This window comes from Bufo gargarizans, chromosome 1 (assembly GCF_014858855.1).
Source record: "Bufo gargarizans isolate SCDJY-AF-19 chromosome 1, ASM1485885v1, whole genome shotgun sequence".
Taxonomy (NCBI): Eukaryota; Metazoa; Chordata; class Amphibia; order Anura; family Bufonidae; genus Bufo; species Bufo gargarizans.
In genome coordinates, this window is record NC_058080.1 from 151456220 (window position 1) to 151478890 (window position 22671).

The window sequence follows — 22671 nt, forward strand, 5'->3', positions numbered from 1 at the left end:
AGCACTCCAGTGTCTCGGCGTGTGCGTCCTCGCTCTCTAGGGCGCGCGTGCGCCGGGACTCTTAGATTCAAAGGGCCAGTGCACCAGTGATTGGTGCCTGGTCCAAAAGGGTTATTAAGGGTTAAGGTTTGTGAGAGGCAGTGCTGACTTAATTAGGCTGCACCTGTGCACTGCCCATTTAAACCTTCTCCTCCCACAGCTTCCTGCCGGATCTTTGTGCCTTGTGCCTCAGAGAAAGCGTTCCACTGTGTTTGTTTGCCTTGCCTGTTTCCGAACCCGTTGCTACCGTCTACTCGCCTTTGAACCTTTGCCGCCTGCCCTGACCTCTGCTACGTCCGACTACGCTCTTGCCTTCTCCCTGTGTACCATGCCTTATCAGCTGCCAGAGAGGTCGAGTTGTTACTAGGGAACACGACCTGGTAGTTACCGCCGCAGCAAATCCATCCCGCCTTGCGGCGGGCTCTGGTGAAGACCAGTAACTGCTTAGAACCGGTCCTTTAGTACAACCCGCGCCATCGCCTCTCTGGTCCAGAGGATCCATTACCTGTCCTGCCGGTACGTGACAGTAAGATCCGGCCATGGATCCCGCTGATGTTCCCCTGCCAAGCCTAGCGGACCTCACCACTATTGTGGCCCAGCAGGGTCAACAGCTGGCCCAGTTGACCGCTATGTTGCAGCAGCTCCTGCCTTCTCAGCAACAGCCAGCTCCTCCGTCTGCTCCTGCTGCGTCACCTCCGCCTGCAGTTGCCACTGGTTCCAGAATACGTTTGTCCCTACCAGACAAATATGACGGAGATCCTAAGCAGTGCCGTGGGTTCTTGTCGCAGTGCTCTCTCCACCTCGAGCTTCTGTCCGACCAGTTTCCTTCTGAGCGAGCCAAGGTAGCCTTTATTCTCAGTTTGCTGTCCGGGAAGGCCCTGGCCTGGGCTACACCACTATGGGACCGCGCAGATCCTGCCACCGCTTCCGTCCAGAGCTTCTGCCTAGAGTTCCGGAATGTTTTTGAGGAGCCTGCCCGGGTTACCTCCGCAGAGACTGCCTTACTAAATTTGACCCAAGGAGGTTCTTCCGTGGGTGACTATGCCATTCAGTTCCGCACCCTGGCCTCTGAGCTGAACTGGAACAATGAAGCCCTTTGCGCCACCTTCAAGAAGGGACTTAATAGTGAAGTAAAGGACGTTCTGGCTGCACGTGAGCTTCCTTCCACTCTTAGTGACCTCATCTTGCTGGCCACTAGGATAGACAAACGTTTCGCCGAAAGACAAGAGGAACTCCTCCTTGAAAAGGAAAAAGCTCGTCCTAGACGCTTTCCTCATCTGGCTCCCGTTTTTCTGCGTCCACCTCAACCCGCTACTGGGCTTTCCGCCGTGGAAGCCATGCAGGTGGATCGGTCACGCCTGACTCCGCAAGAACGAAGCCGCCGCAGAAACGAGAACCTGTGTCTGTACTGTGCCAGTACCGAGCACTTCCTTAGAGATTGTCCTCTCCGTCCACCGCGTTCGGGAAACGCTCGCACCTAGTAAACGTGGGAGAGGCGTTGCTAGGTGTGGATTCTTCCTCTCCACGTCTCATCATACCCGTGCAGTTGATCATCTCTTCCAAGTCCTCTTTCTCCGCAGCCGCCTTCTTGGATTCCGGTTCAGCTGGCAACTTCATTCACGCCTCCTTGGTTGACAAGTACCGTATTCCAGTAATCCGTCTACCCAAGCCGTTTTTCATCTCTACTGTTAACGGTGAGAGACTCTCTGCCACCGTGCAGTTCCGTACCCAGCCTCTGCAGATGGACATCGGAATATTTCATACCGAGACTATAGAGTTCTTTGTCCTTCCCTTCTGTTCCTCCGAACTCCTGGGTCTGCCGTGGCTTCAACGTCATAGTCCTATCCTGAATTGGTCCACCGGTGAGATCCTGCGTTGGGGTTCCTCCTGTTCGGACCGCTGTCTCAAGCCTGCTCTGGTCAAACAGAACCCGCAAGTTTCTCCGCCTTCTGGGCTGCCCAAGCCATACCATTCCTTCGCGGATGTCTTCTGCAAGAAACAAGCTGAGGTCCTTCCTCCTCACCGATCCTATGATTGCCCTATCGACCTGATACCCGGTTCTACTCCACCTCGGGGCAGAATTTTTCCTCTATCACCTCCTGAGACTCTTGCCATGTCCGACTATATAGGTGAGAACCTACAGAGAGGATTCATAAGAAAATCTTCTCCTGCTGGGGCCGGTTTTTTCTTCGTGACAAAAAAAGACGGCTCCCTCCGCCCCTGCATTGACTACAGAGGTCTTAATAAAATTACCATCAAGAACCGTTACCCTCTGCCTCTAATCTCTGAGCTATTTGATCGTCTCCGAGGGGCTAAGATCTTCACTAAATTGGACCTTCGAGGGGCCTATAATCTGATCCGTATCCGTGAGGGAGACGAATGGAAGACCGCCTTTAACACAAGGGACGGCCATTTTGAGTATTTGGTGATGCCCTTCAGCCTCTGCAACGCACCTGCTGTCTTTCAGGAATTCGTTAATGATATTTTCAGGGACTTACTTTACACCTGCGTGGTCGTATACCTGGATGATATCCTCATCTTTTCCTCCAATTTGGATCAACATAGGGTCCATGTGCAACAAGTTCTTACTCGTCTTAGGAGAAATCGCCTGTACGCTAAGCTTGAAAAATTTCTTTTTGAACGGACCTCCCTGCCTTTCCTGGGATACATTATCTCAGCCCAAGGACTTCAAATGGACCCAGCCAAGCTCTCGGCGGTTCTGGATTGGCCACGCCCCTCTGGTCTCCGAGCCATACAAAGATTTCTGGGCTTTGCGAATTACTACAGGCAATTCATCCCTCACTATTCCACTCTGGTAGCTCCTATCGTGGCCCTCACAAGAAAAAGAGCTAACCCCAAATCCTGGCCTTCCCAAGCCGAGGAAGCCTTCCAGTCCCTGAAATGCGCCTTTGCCTCTGCACCCGTTCTCTCTAGACCAGATTCCACCAAGCCTTTCTCTCTTGAAGTGGATGCCTCCTCGGTGGGAGCAGGAGCTGTCCTCACCCAGAAGTCTTCCCGGGGCAAGACTTCTACTTGTGGCTTCTTTTCTAAAACATTCTCTTCCGCAGAGAGAAATTACTCCATTGGGGACAGGGAACTGCTGGCTATTAACCCCTTAAGGACCAGGCTCATTTTCACCTTAAGGACCAGGCCATTTTTTGCAAATCTGACCAGTGTCACTTTAAGTGCTGATAACTTTAAAACGCTTTTACTTATACAGGCCATTCTGAGATTGTTTTTTCATCACATATTGTACTTCATGACACTGGTAAAATAAAGTCAAAAAAATTAATTTTTTTGCATAATAAAATACCTAATTTACCAAAAATTTGGAAAAATTAGCAAATTTCAAAGTTTCACTACTTCTGTAATACATAGTAATACCCCCAAAAATTGTGATGACTTAACATTCCCCATATGTCTACTTCATGTTTGAATTATTTTGGGAATGATATTTTATTTTTTGGGGATGTTACAAGGCTTAGAAGTTTAGAAGCAAATCTTGAAATTTTTCAGAAATTTACAAAAACCCAATTTTTAGGGACCACTACAGCTCTGAAGTCACTTTGCGAGGCTTACATAATAGAAACCGCCCAAAAATGACCCCATTCTATAAACTACACCCCTCAAGGTATTCAAAACTGATTTTACAAACTCCGTTAACCCTTTAGGTGTTGCACAAGAGTTATTGGCAAATGGGGATGAAATTTGAGAATTTCATTTTTTTGCCTAATTTTCAATTTTAACCCATTTTTTCCACTAACAAAGCAAGATTTAACAGCCAAACAAGACTGTATCTTTATTGCCCTGACTCTGCCGTTTACAGAAACACCCCATATGTGGCCGTAAACTACTGTACGGCCACACAGCGGGGCGTAGAGTGAAAGGTGCGCCGGATGGTTTTTGGAAGCCAGATTTTGCTGGACAGTTTTTTTGACACCATGTCCCATTTGAAGCCCCCTGATGCACCCCTAGAGTAGAAACTCCATAAAAGTGACCCCATCTAAGAAACTACACCCCTCAAGGTATTCAAAACTGATTTTACAAACTTTGTTAACCCTTTAGGTGTTGCACAAGAGTTATTGGCAAATGGGGATGAAATTTGAGAATTTCATTTTTTTGCCTAATTTTCAATTTTAACCCATTTTTTCCACTAACAAAGCAAAGGGTTAACAGCCAAACAAGACTGTATCTTTATTGCCCTGATTCTGCCGTTTACAGAAACACCCCATATGTGGCCGTAAACTACTGTACGGCCACACAGCGGGGCGTAGAGTGAAAGGTACGCTGTATGGTTTTTGGAAGCCAGATTTTGCTGGACAGTTTTTTTGACACCATGTCCCATTTGAAGCCCCCCTGATGCACCCCTAGAGTAGAAACTCCATAAAAGTGACCCCATCTAAGAAACTACACCCCTCGAGGTATTCAAAACTGATTTTACAAACTTTGTTAACCCTTTAGGTGTTGCACAAGATTTAATGGAAAATAGAGATACAATTTCAAAATGTCACTTTTTTGGCAGATTTTCCATTTTAATATTTTTTTTCCAGTTACAAAGCAAGGGTTAACAGCCAAACAAAACTCATTATTTATGGCCCTGATTCTGTAGTTTACAGAAACACCTCATATGTGGCTGTAGACCGCTGTACGGGCACACGGCAGGGCGCAGAAGGAAAGGAATGCCATACGGTTTTTGGAAGGCAGATTTTGCTGGACTGGTTTTTTGACACCATGTCCCATTTGAAGCCCCCTGATGCACCCCTAGAGTAGAAACTCCATAAAAGTTACCCCATCTAAGAAACTACACCCCTCAAGGTATTCAAACTGATTTTACAAACTTTGTTAACCCTTTAGGTGTTGCACAAGATTTAATGGAAAATAGAGATACAATTTCAAAATTTCACTTTTTTGGCAGATTTTCCATTTTAATATTTTTTTTCCAGTTACAAAGCAAGGGTTAACAGCCAAACAAAACTCATTATTTATGGCCCTGATTCTGTAGTTTACAGAAACACCTCATATGTGGTTGTAGACCGCTGTACGGGCACACGGCAGGGAGCAGAAGGAAAGGAATGCCATACGGTTTTTGGAAGGCAGATTTTGCTGGACTGGTTTTTTTGACACCATGTCCTATTTGAAGCCCCCCTGATGCACCCCTAGAGTAGAAACTCCAAAAAAGTGACCCCATTTTAGAAAGTACGGAATAGGGTGGCAGTATTGTTGGTACTAGTTCAGGGTAGATATGATTTTTGGTTGCTCTATATTATACTTTTTGTGCGGCAAGGTAACAAGAAATAGCTTTTTTGGCACGTATTTTTTTTTGTTATTTACAACATTCATCTGACAGGTTAGATCACATGGTAATTTTATAGAGCAGGTTGTCACGGACGCAGCGATACCTAATATGTATACAATTTTTTTTATTTATGTAAGTTTTATACAATAACTTCATTTTTAAAACCAAAAAATTGTTTAGTGTCTCCATAGTCTGAGAGCCATAGTTTTTTCAGTTTTTGGGCGATTATCTTGAGTAGGGTCTAATTTTTTGCGGGATGAGATGACAGTTTGATTGGCACTATTTTGGGGTGCATATGACTTTTTGATCGCTTGCTATTACACTTTTTGTGACGTAAGATGGCAAAAAATTGCTTTTTTTGCACAATTTATTATTTTTATTTTTTATGGTGGTCACCTGAGGGGTTAGGTCATGTGATATTTATATAGAGCCGGTCGATACGGACGCGGCAATACCTAATATGTATACTTTATTTTTATTTATGTAGGTTTTACACAATGATTTTATTTTTGAAACAAAAAAAATGATGTTTTAGTGTTTCCATAGTCTAAGAGCCATAGTTTTTTCAGTTTTTGGGCGATTATCTTGAGTAGGGTCTAATTTTTTGCGGGATGAGATGACGGTTTGATTGGTACTATTTTGGCGTACATGCGACTTTTTTGATCACTTTTATTACCTTTTTTGGGAAGTAAAGTGGGCAAAATTTCAATTTTCTCATAGTTTTTATTTTTTTATTTTTATGGCGTTCACTGTGCGGGGAAAGTAACATGACCGTTTTATAGATCAGGTCGTTACGGACGCGGCGATACCTAATATGTGTAGTTTATTTTTTTTTTTTTTTTTTTATTCAGTGATAAATGTTTTTTTTTTATCTTAACTTTTTTCACTTATTTTTTATTTTTTTTGACCCAGACCCACTTGGTTCTTGAAGATCCAGTGGGTCTGATGTCTGTAAAATACAGTACCGAACCTATATAGGTATCTGTACTGTATTTTACTTACACTGAACAGATCTATGCTTTCAGCATAGATCTGTTCAGCACCATGGACAGCAGGACGCCTGAGCAGGCGTCCTGTTGTCATGGGAACCTTCCCCGTCTGCTCAGTTATGGTCAGAACTGCGCAGACGGGGAAGGGTAAGGACGGGGCTCTGGGGGGGCTGTCTGGGGGCTCTCTCCCTCTCCCATCGGGGGGCTGCAAAGGCACAGCAGCCCCCCGATCGGAGAGGGAGGGAGCTCCCTTTTACTGTTACCGTACGGACCGCTGTATGGAAAGGGTTAAACGGCTGACATCGCATCAACGATGTCAGCCGTTTATACCAGGGTGCCAGCAATGTGCTGGCACCCTGGTATACCCACTGTACACCAACGATTATTCAATGGGAGGCGGGCGGGGGATCACGATCCCGCCTGCCGCACCGCCCGCCTCCCGCAACGCCCCCACCGCCTGCGACACCCCCCCTGCACCACCCGCCGCCATCAAATCATGCAGGGGTGCAGGGGGGGGTGTACTATATTGATTTTAGACACTCTAAAGTTTCTGATCCCCGCGGTCAGGGACCGCGGGGATCAGAAACTGCAAAAAGCGCAGCAAACCGCAGGTCTGAATTGACCTGCGGTTTGCTGCGATCGCCGACACGGGGGGGTCACATGACCCCCCCTGGCGTTTTAACAGGATGCCGGCTGAATGATTTCAGCCGGCATCCTGTTCAAATTAACCCCTGCGGTGCCGGAATGCCGATTTTAAAGTCAGGACGTACCGGTACGTCCTTGGTCCTTAAGGACTCGGGAAATAGGGCGTACCGGTACGTCCTATGTCCTTAAGGGGTTAAATTGGCACTGGAGGAATGGAGACATTTACTCGAGGGCGCCACACATCCTGTGTACATCTTCACGGACCACAAGAACCTGGCTTATCTCCAGTCTGCTCAGAGATTAAATCCCCGTCAGGCTCGTTGGTCTCTGTTCTTCGCCCGCTTTAATTTTGAGATCCATTTCCGTCCGGCTTGTAAGAACATTAGGGCAGATGCTCTGTCTCGCTCCTCTGATGTGGTGGGCGACGAGTTAACACCTCGATATATTATCCCTCCAGAACGCCTTATAACAGTCTCTCCCGTGGACCTGCGCCTTCTTCCTCCTGGCAAATCCTACGTACCTCCACGTCAGCGGCTGCGAATTCTCAAGTGGGGCCACGCCTCCCCTTTTGCCGGTCATCCAGGGGTGCAAAAGTCTCTCCAACTAATCTCCCAAAGGTACTGGTGGACTTCTCTAGAGAAAGATGTCTCGGACTTCGTCCAGGCCTGTATGATTTGCGCCCGGGATAAATCGCCTCGCCAGAAACCAGCGGGTCTCCTCTTGCCTCTACCCGTTCCTGAAGTTCCCTGGTCTCACATCGCCATGGACTTTATTACAGATCTTCCCTCCTCCCATGGCAAGTCCGTTATTTGGGTCGTGGTGGATCGCTTCTCCAAGATGGCTCACTTTGTACCCCTGCCCGGTCTACCCTCTGCACCCATGTTGGCCAAACAATTTTTCCAACACATATTCCGTCTCCATGGCCTACCCAAACATATTGTCTCGGATCGTGGGGTACAATTCGTCTCCAAATTCTGGAGGGCTCTATGTGCTCAGCTCGGGATCAAATTGGACTTTTCTTCTTCGTACCATCCTCAGTCTAACGGCCAAGTAGAACGGGTGAACCAAATTTTGGGTGACTATCTGCGTCACTTTGTATCCTCACGCCATGACGACTGGGCTGATCTACTTCCCTGGGCGGAGTTCTCCTACAACTACAAACAATCCTCTGCCTCTAACAAGTCTCCTCCTTTCTTTGTAGTTTTTGGCCGTCATCCTCTTCCACCTCTGCCGCAGTCTCCCACTCCTTCTTCTGTACCTGCCGTTGACAGTCTTGTACAGGATTTTTCCTCCATCTGGCGAGAAACCCACGCTGCTCTCCTCAAGGCTTCCGCCCGTATGAAGGTTCAAGCTGACAAGAGACGCAGATCTCCTCCGGAATTTCGCCCGGGTGACAAGGTGTGGCTCTCCTCTAGGTACATCCGATTTAGGGTCCCAAGTTACAAGTTGGGCCCTCGTTTCTTGGGACCCTATAAAATCAAGAGTCGTATCAATCAAGTTTCTTATCAGCTCCATCTTCCTCCCTCCCTCCGAATCCATAACTCCTTCCATGTCTCCCTTCTTAAACCTGCTGTCTTTAACCGTTTTTCTCCCAAGCTTGTTTCTCCCACCCCAGTCGCCGGTACCTCCGATATATTCTCTGTCAAGGAGATCTTGGCGACCAAGATCTCCCGGGGAAAAATATTTTTTTGGGTCAACTGGGAGGGCTGCGGTCCTGAGGAGAGGTCATGGGAGCCGGAGGAGAACATCCTGGACCGCAGTCTCATCCGCAAGTTCTTCGGTACCAAAAAGAGAGGGAGACCAAAGGGGGGGGGGTACTGTTACGCTGAGCGCTCCGGGTCCCCTGCTGGCCTCGGAGCGCTCACAGCGTATGTCCCCAGGCAGCACTCCAGTGTCTCGGCGTGTGCGTCCTCGCTCTCTAGGGCGCGCGTGCGCCGGGACTCTTAGATTCAAAGGGCCAGTGCACCAGTGATTGGTGCCTGGTCCAAAAGGGTTATTAAGGGTTAAGGTTTGTGAGAGGCAGTGCTGACTTAATTAGGCTGCACCTGTGCACTGCCCATTTATACCTTCTCCTCCCACAGCTTCCTGCCGGATCTTTGTGCCTTGTGCCTCAGAGAAAGCGTTCCACTGTGTTTGTTTGCCTTGCCTGTTTCCGAACCCGTTGCTACCGTCTACTCGCCTTTGAACCTTTGCCGCCTGCCCTGACCTCTGCTACGTCCGACTACGCTCTTGCCTTCTCCCTGTGTACCATGCCTTATCAGCTGCCAGAGAGGTCGAGTTGTTACTAGGGGCAGCAAATCCGCCTCAGCAAATCCATCCCGCCTTGCGGCGGGCTCTGGTGAAGACCAGTAACTGCTTAGAACCGGTCCTTTAGTACAACCCGCGCCATCGCCTCTCTGGTCCAGAGGATCCACTACCTGTCCTGCCGGTACGTGACAGTGAGCACTTCTCCTTTGCCAAGATAATCCATCCCACCGCACAGGTGTGGCATATCAAGGTGCTGATTAGACAGCATGAATATTGCACAGGTGTGCCTTAGACTGCCCACAATAACCCTAAGTTCACACCTGAGCGTTTTACAGCGCGTTCCTACGCGCTGTAAAACGCTCAACAAGGAGAAACCAATGCTTCCCTATGGGAATGGTTCTCACCTGGGCGTTTTACAGCGCGTACAATCGCGCTGTAAAACGCCCGACGCTCAAACAAGTTCTTGAGCTTTTTTTGGGGCGTTTGTCGCGCGTTCCCGCACATAGATATTCGGGAACGTGCGACAATGTGTGCACGCCTGTCTCTGTATGTGCGATTGTAAACGCCCGTACAATCGCGCATACAGAGCGCTCATTTCAGAACGCCAAGGTCTGAACCCAGGGTAAAAGACCACTCTGAAATGTGCAGTTTGATCACACAGCACAATGCCACAGATGTCGCAACGTTTGAGAGAGCAATTGGTATGCTGACTGTAGGAATGTCTACCAGAGTTGTTGCCCGTGCAATGAATGCTCATTTCTCTACCATAAGGCGTCTCCAAAGGCATTTCAGAGAATTTGTCAGTACATCTAACCAGCCTCACAACCGCAGACCACGTGTAAACACACCAGCCCAGGACCTCCACATCCCTCATGTTCACCTCCATGATCATCTGAGATCATCCACCCGGACAGCTACAGCAACAATCAGTTTGCATAACCAAATAATTTTTGCACAAACTGTCAGAAAACGTCTCAGGGAAGCTCATCTGCATGCTCGTCGTCCTCATCGGGGTCTGGACCTGATTGCAGTTCGTCATCGTAACCGACTTGAGTGGGCAAATGCTCACATTTGATGGCGCCTGGTACGTTGGAGAGGCGTTCTGTTCACGGATGAGTCCCGGTTTTCACTGTTCAGGGCAGAGGGCAGACAGCGTGTGTGGCGTCGTGTGGGTGAGTGGTTTGCTGACGTCAACGTTGTGGATCGAGTGGCCCATGGTGGCGGTGGGTTACGGTATTGGCAGGCGTATGTTATGAACAACAAACACAGGTGCATTTTAATGATGGCATTTTTAATGCACAGAGATACCGTGACAAGGTCCTGAGGCCCATTGTTCTGCCATTCATCCACGACCATCACCTCATGTTGCAGCATGATAATGCACAGCCCCATATTGCAAAGATCTGTACACAATTCCTGGGAAGCTGAAAACATCCCAGTTCTTGCATGGCCAGCAGACTCACCGGACATGTCACCCATTGAGCATGTTTGGGATGCCCTGGATCGGCGTGCACGACAGCGTGTTCCAGTTCCTGCCAATATTCTGCAACTTCGCACAGCTATTGAAGAGGAGTGGACCAACATTCCACAGGCCACAATCAACAACCGGATCAACTTTATGCGACAGAGATGTGTTGCACTGCGTGAAGCATACATAGTCTAAGGCACACCTGTGCAATATTCATGCTGTCTAATCAGCACCTTGATATGCCACACCAGTGAGGTGGGATGGATTATCTCGGCAAAGGAGAAGTGTTCACTAACACAGATTTAGACAGATTTGTGACCAATATTTCAGAGTAATGGGTCTTTTGTGTATGTAGAAAATGTTTCAGATCTTTGTGTTCAGCTCATGCAAAATGGGAGCAAAACCAAAAGTGTTGCGTTTATATTTTTGTTCAGTTCAGTGTATGTGACTATGTAATGTTGCTCCAATAATGCCACAATGGTGTTATAGGCTGTGTTCTGTTGTAAAGACCTCACAGCTGCCTATCTCTTCATATATAATGTGTTCTATTTGATAATGTCTCAGTTGGAATTCCAGGTCTGTGCACTATTCTAGTGATGTCAAAAAAGGCTATATCTTCATTCAGAGGTTTTGTTCTATTTTTGCGATGTCACAATAGGCAGTGTCCTCATGTATTATTAGTTTTCTGTTGATGATGTCACAATAGTGTTTGCTTTTCTTCATAGGCTGTGTCCTGTTTTGAAGATGTCACAATAGACAGAAAATTAATTTACGCAATGCTTTCTACAGAGATTATGTCACAATAGCAAATGCCCTTATTCCTAGGTTGTTTTCTATTGTGATGATTTCACAATAGTTTTGTCTTTATTGCTAGATTGTGTTCTTTTATGATGACACTGAAAGGTTGTAGGGAAGATACACACAATGTTGGAAAAGCAAATCCAGAGTCATTTTCTGTTTGCACTGTTTTAATAAAGTTAGTTATTCTGTAACGCTGCCTGGGTTAGGATGGAGCTAGCACAGCCTGGGAGAGGTTAGTACAGCCCATGTGAGATTTTAGGAGAGAGGAGTTACTGCCTTGGTGCACTAGAGTGGTGATTGGGTGGTGTGAACGACCAGGTTGAGTTCAGGTCGTGGTCATATAAAGCCCTCAACTCCCGCCAATTATTAAATGGAGAGCGCATCGTGCATACGCAGTTCGCGCTCTTGCACTTTGGGGGGCCTATTCTGGAGATAGGCGAGGGTTTCAGAAGTGCCATGGATTTCAATGGCTTTTGTCACGAAATAACCGAGATAACACTTTGACGTGTTATCAGAGTGAGTTTTAGCTTGGCTACATCTGTATTAATCGTACCACAGCAGCTGATAAATAAAATGAGAAGAATTACCGAGCGTCCCCCCAACATGTTTGGCCGTATCAGCATCATAATCACGGGATTGGGACACTGCAAGACACAGCACATAAAGTGGCTGAGCGCACTATATTAGGGATCTGTCCACAGCATCGCTGAGTGACCAGTCGGCATTCCCTGGTGACATAGCTCTCTCCAAGTCACATGTGCACATTTGTGGGCACATGATTGCGGCACCAGGACATGATTTTTACTCCCGTTCACATGAAATTTCCTCTATCACATGCTTACTCCAAAGGCTTTTCAGGCTGAGGAGGAGACCCATACTGGGTTACTTATGTACTCATCAATATGCCCAGATATTTACAGAGCAGGATTTATGTCTATACATATATATATATACAGGTCCTTCTAAAAAAATTAGCATATTGTGATAAAGTTCATTATTTTCTGTAATGTACTGATAAACATTAGACTTTCATATATTTTAGATTCATTATACACCAACTGAAGTAGTTCAAGCCTTTTATTGTTTTAATATTGATGATTTTGGCATACAGCTCATGAAAACCCAAAATTCCTATCTCAAAAAATTAGCATATCATGAAAAGGTTCTCTAAACAAGCTATTAACCTAATCATCTGAATCAACTAATTAACTCTAAACACCTGCAAAAGATTCCTGAGGCTTTTAAAAACTCCCAGCCTGGTTCATTACTCAAAACCGCAATCATGGGTAAGACTGCCGACCTGACTGCTGTCCAGAAGGCCATCATTGACACCCTCAAGCAAGAGGGTAAGACACAGAAAGAAATTTCTGAACGAATAGGCTGTTCCCAGAGTGCTGTATCAAGGCACCTCAGTGGGAAGTCTGTGGGAAGGAAAACGTGTGGCAGAAAACGCTGCACAACGAGAAGAGGTGACCAGACCCTGAGGAAGATTGTGGAGAAGGACCGATTCAAGACCTTGGGGGACCTGCGGAAGCAGTGGACTGAGTCTGGAGTAGAAACATCCAGAGCCACCGTGTACAGGCGTGTGCAGGAAATGGGCTACAGGTGCCGCATTCCCCAGGTCAAGCCACTTTTGAACCAGAAACAGCGGCAGAAGCGCCTGACCTTGGCTACAGAGAAGCAGCACTGGACTGTTGCATGTCATTCGGAGATCAAGGTGCCAGAATCTGGAGGAAGACTGGGGAGAGGGAAATGCCAAAATGCCTGAAGTCCAGTGTCAAGTACGCACAGTCAGTGATGGTCTGGGGTGCCATGTCAGCTGATGGTGTTGGTCCACTGTGTTTTATCAAGGGCAGGGTCAATGCAGCTAGCTATCAGGAGATTTTGGAGCACTTCATGCTTCCATCTGCTGAAAAGCTTTATGGAGATGAAGATTTCATTTTTCAGCACGACCTGGCACCTGCTCACAGTGCCAAAACCACTGGTAAATGGTTTACTGACCATGGTATTACTGTGCTCAATTGGCCTGCCAACTCTCCTGACCTGAACCCCATAGAGAATCTGTGGGATATTGGGAAGAGAAAGTTGAGAGACGCAAGACCCAACACTCTGGATGAGCTTAAGGCCGCTATCGAAGCCTCCTGGGCCTCCATAACACCTCAGCAGTGCCACAGGCTGATTGCCTCCATGCCACGCCGCATTGAAGCAGTGATTTCTGCAAAAGGATTCCCGACCAAGTATTGAGTGCATAACTGAACATAATTATTTGAAGGTTGACTTTTTTTGTATTAAAAACACTTTTCTTTTATTGGTCGGATGAAATATGCTAATTTTCTAAGATAGGAAATTTGGGTTTTCATGAGCTGTATGCCAAAATCATCAATATTAAAACAATAAAAGGCTTGAACTACTTCAGTTGGTGTGTAATGAATCTAAAATATATGAAAGTCTAATGTTTATCAGTACATTACAGAAAATAATGAACTTTATCACAATATGCTAATTTTTTTAGAAGGACCTGTATATATATATATATATATATATATACACACACACACTATAATATATACATATGTGCACACAAATGTTTGCATATATACACACTATAATATATACATATGTGCACACAAATGTTTGCATATATACACACACACTATAATATATACATATGTGCACACACGTTTTCATATATACACACACACACTATAATATATACATATGTGCACACACGTTTTCATATATACACACACACTATAATATATACATATGTGCACACACGTTTTCATATATACACACACACACTATAATATATACATATGTGCACACACGTTTGCATTTATACACACACACTATAATATATACATATGTGCACACACGTTTTCATATATACACACACACTATAATATATACATATGTGCACACACGTTTTCATATATACACACACACTATAATATATACATATGTGCACACACGTTTTCATATATACACACACACTATAATATATACATATGTGCACACAAATGTTTGCATATATACACACACACTATAATATATACATATGTGCACACACGTTTTCATATATACACACACACTATAATATATACATATGTGCACACACGTTTGCATTTATACACACACACTATAATATATACATATGTGCACACACGTTTTCATATATACACACACACTATAATATATACATATGTGCACACAAATGTTTGCATTTATACACACACTATAATATATACATATGTGCACACACGTTTTCATATATACACACACACTATAATATATACATATGTGCACACACGTTTTCATATATACACACTATAATATATACATATGTGCACACACGTTTTCATATATACACACACACACTATAATATATACATATGTGCACACAAATGTTTGCATTTATACACACACTATAATATATACATATGTGCACACACGTTTTCATATATACACACACACTATAATATATACATATGTGCACACACGTTTTCATATATACACACTATAATATATACATATGTGCACACACGTTTTCATATATACACACACACTATAATATATACATATGTGCACACACGTTTGCATTTATACACACACACTATAATATATACATATGTGCACACACGTTTTCATATATACACACACTATAATATATACATATGTGCACACACGTTTTCATATATACACACACACTATAATATATACATATGTGCACACACGTTTTCATATATACACACTATAATATATACATATGTGCACACACGTTTTCATATATACACACACACACTATAATATATACATATGTGCACACACGTTTGCATTTATACACACACACTATAATATATACATATGTGCACACACACTAGACACATATATACAGACATTCACACTAGAGTTTCCACCTTTCCCAACAAAATATACCGGCCAAGTTAAGCCACACCACAAAAGGGGGTGTGGCTGTGGGCGTGGCTTAACACTGGGTGTTAAGTCGCTGTCATACTGTGGCTTCCAATAATATTACTGCCCCCCAGTAATATTAATGTCCCCATTAGTGCCCCCCAGAATTAAGAATGCCCCCATTAGTGCACCCTAGAATTAATATTGCCCTCATTAGTGCCCCCAGTAATAGTAATGCCCCCATTAGTGCCCCCCAACTGCTGGGACTGGATTAAAGAAGGGTGGACCCCCAGAGGACCACGTTTTTACCTTTTAGAGCAGGCCACTGGGAATTTGCCTGGCCTGCCAGATTGTCGGTCTGGGTTTGATACTGATCATCTTTAACCTTAGTTGTGTACTATTACGATGATTTCACAACCGTCTGTGGCTTCATAGTTAGCCGTATTCTATTGTAATAATTTCACAATAGATCTCACTAACTGCACCTTTCAGGGTTTTGATAAATCCCCCTGTGGAGAGAAGCATACCTACCTGCTTCCCCACTCTGGCTCCTGCTCTCTCTGGCCTCAGCTGCTCCGCTTTGCTCCCAGGATGTAAACTTCCATTTTGACTCGACTGCAGCCAATCGCTGGCCACAGAGCTGATCTGCTCCCCTTGCGTCACGTGACCATTTGACATGACGCAAGGGGAGCAGGTCACTGCTGTGGCCAGCCTTCTTCTCTGTCTTCTGATCTGTAAAATCATGGTCACCATTTTGAGCATTTTTTTGTAAACTAAATGCAAAAGTTTCCGACTCTTAATTTTTGGGGGAGGAAATTCATAAATAATTTGATATGTTAAGAATTGATTCACTATCTCTAGACACAATCAATCCTAGGGGGTCAGCAGACACCTACATATTATAATATTCCTTATCCCACTACCAGGTTTACTTAAAGGGCATCGGTCAGCAGATTTCTACCTATGAAACTGGCTGACCTGTTGCCACGACTGCACTTTGATTGACTTTAGGAAAAGGCCAGGTGTGATCATGTTTACATGGCCTGGCCCCGTCAAAGTGGAGACGGTGCAGCAGCTGCACAGAGAGCTGAGCCTCTAGGAGTAACGGCAACTCCCCCATTGCCCCTAGAGGCTCATTTGCATATAATACAAATTATTTTTTCTCAGAAGTGAGGGCACATATGAACATGGGACCAACACAAGCGCACATGCAATAAGTCAGCCAGTTGCCAGTTTCATAAGTACAAATCTGCTGACAGACATTAGACTAGTTACAGTAAATCATTTTCAAATGAATTCTCTTTTTGTTGCAGATAAAGGAGAACTCTTCGTACCATCTCCAAGTTATTTTGAGATTGTCTACATGCACCCAGATAAGCCAGCTGTCATCCCATGTCGTGTGACCACTGCGTCTGCTAAAGTCACCCTACACAGAGAGTTTCCAGCTGAAGAAATAAAGGCCGATGGCACAAGCATTTCCTACGATGTGAAGAGAGGTTTTATTTACCAGCACCCCAGTTACAACCAAAGTGGAGTGGTGTATTGCCGGGCAGAGGCCAGAGGAGCCCCACAAATATCCATTAAATACCAGCTACTCTATGTGGAAGGTACAACGAAAGACGATGGCCACTATCTTCAACCACATTATGACTTACACTTACATGTTTTATGCTAGGCAGGCACAGGTGTGATGTTTAGTGCTGCAGTTATGCCACCTCTGCCTACTGAAGGGCTTTGCCAGATGTGCGGCCTACTTACTAGAAGGAAAATCTGTCCAAGTTCTACAAATAACACAATGGCCATAACCATTTGTGTTAGTCATACAGTTTGTGTTCGTAGATTGTGTCCAAATTGGCCAGAAATCATGTCATGTTTATGGGGCTTTGCAGACTTTTTTAGAGGAAATAAGGCTTGAGTTGTTTCATGAAGATAACCACTGTCCATATGTCCTGTTAGGACATAGGGACATCATAGAAGGAAGTTCTCCACTCAGTACAATGGCTACAAATGTTTTAAGCAGGTTACACATTTTTTGGGCTTAAAGGGAAAATGTCACCTGAGGTCAGCATAGTGTAGTGACAGACCTGCTGATGTCAGTGAGCTGTCACTCCCGGGCTGGCAGTCAGTACTTTCAAGAAGATGAGTCTGATGAGACTTGCTGACGCCGCCCTCCCCACCTCCAGACAAGGACTGGCAGGTTTCTTTTCTGTTGTGCATAGGAAATAAACCTGCCATTCATTGTCCAGAGTCAGGGGAGGGCAAGGCCAGTGAGTCTCATCAGACTCATCTCCTTCGTAGGTCTGGCGTATCTCGTAGCTCTGGATCTGGTCTGAAATCAGCGTGTTTCTCACTACACTATGTTGCCCTCAGTGAGGGCAGAATAGCGCAAGTGAAAGGATCCCTTTAAGCAGTGCCACTAAAATGCTGGAAATGATGATGTGGGTGACATTTACACATTTCTCATTGCTCTGTAAAATTGGAAAGTGACATGTAGAGTGGATGCAGTCCAACGAGCCATAGTTTAGGCCAGATTTATTAAGTAGAATAAGTTGAAATGGCACACATTTTTGCCATTGCAAGCATAGATTTCATCTCCAACAAGTCAGGTAAAAATGTGCCAGGTTTATTACGAGGTGTGTGTTTTTTGTTTTTTTTTTCTTTGCTAAATCTGGCACAATTCATTCCAACTGTAGTCTTAAAGGGAACCTGTCACCGGGATTTTGTGTATAGAGCTGAGGACATGGGTTGCTAGATGGCCGCTAGCACATCCGCAATATCCAGTCCCCATAGCTCTGTGTGCTTTTATTGTGTATAAAAAACGATTTGATACATATGCAAATTAACCTGAGATGAGTCAGAGCTTAAAAATATGACTCTTCTCTGGTCACACAAGTAAGATATGACTCTTTTAAGTTAATTTGCATATGTATCAAATCGGGGAGGTTTTACACAATAAAAGCACACATAGCTATGGTGACTGGGTATTGCAGATGTGCTAGTGGCCATCTAGCAACCCATGTCCTCAGCTCTATACCCAAAATCCTGGTGACAGGTTCCCTTTAATAAATGTGGGCCATTGTGTGAAAAATATAGTCATCAAATGGTAGGGAATGCTTTTGTATATTCCTTCCCACATGTCTATATGACTTAATCTTACAAGTAGTAATGTTGTATAGCCCATTAAAGGGGTTGGCTGAAACCTAAAAAATAATTGGGGAGATGGTTGGGTGAGCTGAATTCTGTGGTGTGGCACATGTACATTCACATCACAGCTGCCCGCCATAAAGGGATAACCAGACCAAGTGAGTGTTTTTTCTATTCTGGCATTCCCCAATTTTTTCAGATCTTGGACAATCCCTTTAAAGTACAAGACGGTCTATTCACTTCCGCTCAGTATGCTGGTTGTATTCTCGGTATATCTAATACAGGGCCAAGCACATAGATTCTTGTTTAATGATATGATTCTAAATGTAACTTCCTTTTAAGTCCTCATAAGTATGAAATGTTTTAACGTTTATTTCAGTTCCCAGCGGACCACCCTCTGCAACTATTTCAGCCTCGGCCAACAAGGTTCGAAGTGGAAGTGACTTCAGTGTCTTCTGCACGGTCCTGGGGGAACCAAACGTAGAAGTAGAATTTACTTGGATCTACCCAGGACAACAAGTAAGTTAATAACTATACATGGGAATTTATGGCTTTTTCTATTGGTTCCAACAATTCAGAATCTTAAAGGGGTTGTCTTACCTCCTTTCTTCAGCGCGGCATGCCCAAACTTCTGGTGTTCTAAGGTTGGAGTTCCTGCTAACATGACGGGCAGCACAGGCCAGCGGCGCTGGGAAGCTGTAAATGTCACTTCATGTGATGAGTAGGGATATACTACTACTACTACTGTATAGTTCGGGTTCGTACCGAATTTTGGGGTGTCCGTGACACGGACCTGAACCCGAACATTTTCGTAAAAGTCCGGGTTCGGGTTCGGTGTTCGTCGCTTTCTTGGCGCTTTTTGAAAGGCTGCAAAGCAGCCAATCAACAAGCATCATACTACTTGCCCCAAGAGGCCGTCACAGCCATGCCTACTATTGGCATGGCTGTGATTGGCCAGTGCAGCATGTGACCCAGCCTCTATTTAAGCTGGAGTCACGTAGCGCCGCACGTCACTCTGCTCTGATCAGTGTAGGGATAGGATGCAGCTGCGACTGTTAGGGCGAGATTAGGCAGTGATTAACTCCTCAAAAACACTTAATTCAGTGATCGATCTACAGCTGTGGATCATTGAACTGCTGCTATTTAATTGCTCACTGTTTTTAGGCTGCCCAGAGCCTTTTTCAGTCACTTTTTTCTGGGGTGATCGGCGGCCATTTTGTGTCTTGTGGTGCGCCAGCACAAGCTGCCACCAAGTCCATTTAACCATCAATACTGTGGTTATTTTTTTGCTATATCCTACATCAGGGGCTTGGCTGTGCTTGCTATTTTATTGAGGGGTGAAATACAATTGCCAAAATAGCAGTACCCTAAATCTGGTGTTTCAGCTGTGGCCAGCCAATTGTACTGTCTGCTGTCTGGCAAAGGATATATTTTTGTTCTGGGTTGAAATACAATTCCCAACTTAGCAATTCCCTAAATCAGTTGTTTCTGCTGTATCAGGCCTACTTTAAATCTATACATAAAAGGGTATATTAGATTGAAGGTGCAGATAGGGTCATTCTCAATAACTTCACACACATGCTACCGTGCATTTCCAAGTCTAATTCTGTCCGTAAACGTATACCTGTCACCCAGCGCCTAAATAATAGGCCTCAAATTTATATTCAGCTAAATCTGTGTTTATTGCTGAGGCTGGTCAATTCATTTAGTGTCCGCCAAAGCACAGTTTTTGTTCTGGGTTGAAATACAATTCCCAACTTAGCAATTCCCTAAATCAGTGGTTTCTGCTGTATCAGGCCTACTTTAAATCTATCCTTAAAAGGGTATATTAGATTGAAGGTGCAGATAGTGTCATTCTCAATAACTTCACACACACGCTACTGTGCATTTCCAAGTCTAATTCTGTCTGTAAACGTATACCTGTCACCCAGCGCCTAAATAATAGGCCTCAAATTTATAGTCAGCTAAATCTGTCGTTACTGCTGTGCCTGTATTAGTGTAATACGGTACCTAAATAGATAGCCAGACAGTGTTAGGTGTCTGTAAAAAAAAAAGGCCTAAATTTGAATTCAATACATTGGGCCAAATAATATTTTTCTTATTGTGGTGAACGGTAACAATGAGGAAAGCATCTAGTAAGGGACGCGGACGTGGACATGGTCGTGATGGTGTTAGTGGACCCTCTGGTGCTGGGAGAGGACGTGGCCGTTCTGCCACAGCCACACGTCCTAGTGTACCAACTACCTCAGGTCCCAGTAGCCGCCAGAATTTACAGCAATATTTGGTGGGGCCCAATGCCGTTCTAAGGATGGTAAGGTCTGAGCAGGTACAGGCATTAGTCAATTGGGTGGCCGACAGTGGATCCAGCACGTTCACATTATCTCCCACCCAGTCTTCTGCAGAAAGCGCACAGATGGCGCCTGAAAACCAAGCCCATCAGACTGTCACATCACCCCCATGCATATCAGGGAAACTGTCTGAGCCTCAAGTTATGCAGCAGTCTCTTATGCTGTTTGACGACTCTGCTGGCAGGGTTTCCCAAGGGCATCCACCTAGCCCTTCCCCAGCAGTGGGAGACATAGACTGCACTGACGCACAACCACTTATGTTTCCTGATGATGAGGACATGGGAATACCACCTCAGCACGTCTCTGTTGATGACGAAACACAGGTGCCAACTGCTGCTTCTTTCTGCAGTGTGCAGACTGAACAGGAGGTCAGGGAGGAAGACTGGGTGGAAGACGATGCAGGGGACGATGAGGTCCTAGACCCCACATGGAATGAAGGTCGTGCCACTGACTTTCACAGTTCGGAGGAAGAGGCAGTGGTGAGACCGAGCCAACAGCATAGCAAAAGAGGGAGCAGTGGGCAAAAGCAAAACACCCGCCGCCAAGAGACTCCAACTGCTACTGACCGCCGCCATCTGGGACCGAGCACCCCAAAGGCAGCTTCAAGGAGTTCCCTGGCATGGCACTTCTTCAAACAATGTGCTGACGACAAGACCCGAGTGGTTTGCACGCTGTGCCATCAGAGCGAGGCATTAACGTTCTGAACCTTAGCACAACCTGCATGACCAGGCACCTGCATGCAAAGCATGAACTGCAGTGGAGTAAACACCTTAAAAACAAGGAAGTCACTCAGGCTCCCCCTGCTACCTCTTCTGCTGCTGCCGCCTCGGCCTCTTCTGCTGCTGCCGCCTCGGCCTCTTCTGCTGCTGCCGCCTCGGCCTCTTCTGCTGCTGCCGCCTCGGCCTCTTCTGCTGCTGCCGCCTCGGCCTCTTCTGCTGCTGCCGCCTCGGCCTCTTCTGCTGCTGCTGCCTCGGCCTCTTCCTCCGCCTCTGGAGGAACGTTGGCACCTGCCGCCCAGCAAACAGGGGATGTACCACCAACACCACCACCTCCGTCACCAAGCATCTCAACCATGTCACACGCCAGCGTTCAGCTCTCCATCTCACAAACATTTGAGAGAAAGCGTAAATTCCCACCTAGCCACCCTCGATCCCTGGCCCTGAATGCCAGCATTTCTAAACTACTGGCCTATGAAATGCTGTCATTTAGGCTGGTGGACACAGACAGCTTCAAACAGCTCATGTCACTTGCTGTCCCACAGTATGTTGTTCCCAGCCGCCACTACTTCTCCAAGAGAGCCATGCCTTCCCTGCACAACCAAGTATCCGATAAAATCAAGTGTGCACTGCGCAACGCCATCTGTGGCAAGGTCCACCTAACCACAGATACGTGGACCAGTAAGCACGGCCAGGGACGCTATATCTCCCTAACTGCACACTGGGTAAATGTAGTGGCGGCTGGGCCCCAGGCGGAGAGCTGTTTGGCGCACGTCCTTCCGCCGCCAAGGATCGCAGGGCAACATTCTTTGCCTCCTGTTGCCTCCTCCTCCTACTCGGCTTCCTCCTCCTCTTCTTCCACCTGCTCATCCAGTCAGCCACACACCTTCACCACCAACTTTAGCACAGCCCGGGGTAAACGTCAGCAGGCCATTCTGAAACTCATATGTTTGGGGGACAGGCCCCACACCGCACAGGAGTTGTGGCGGGGTATAGAACAACAGACTGACGAGTGGTTGCTGCCCGTGAGCCTCAAGCCCGGCCTGGTGGTGTGCGATAATGGGCG

At 45.8% G+C, this 22671-nt stretch overlaps 1 protein-coding gene across 1 annotated transcript in view; it reads left to right on the top strand.

Moving 5' to 3' along the window:
• PDGFRL (platelet derived growth factor receptor like) overlaps window positions 1–22671 on the top strand; it is a 196407-nt gene that overhangs the window by 153529 nt on the left and 20207 nt on the right. The window contains exons 4-5 of the mRNA XM_044296171.1: window positions 16711–17004; window positions 18921–19060. Of these exons, the coding sequence (XP_044152106.1) occupies window positions 16711–17004; window positions 18921–19060 (434 nt within the window). The remainder of the gene's footprint in view (window positions 1–16710; window positions 17005–18920; window positions 19061–22671) is intronic.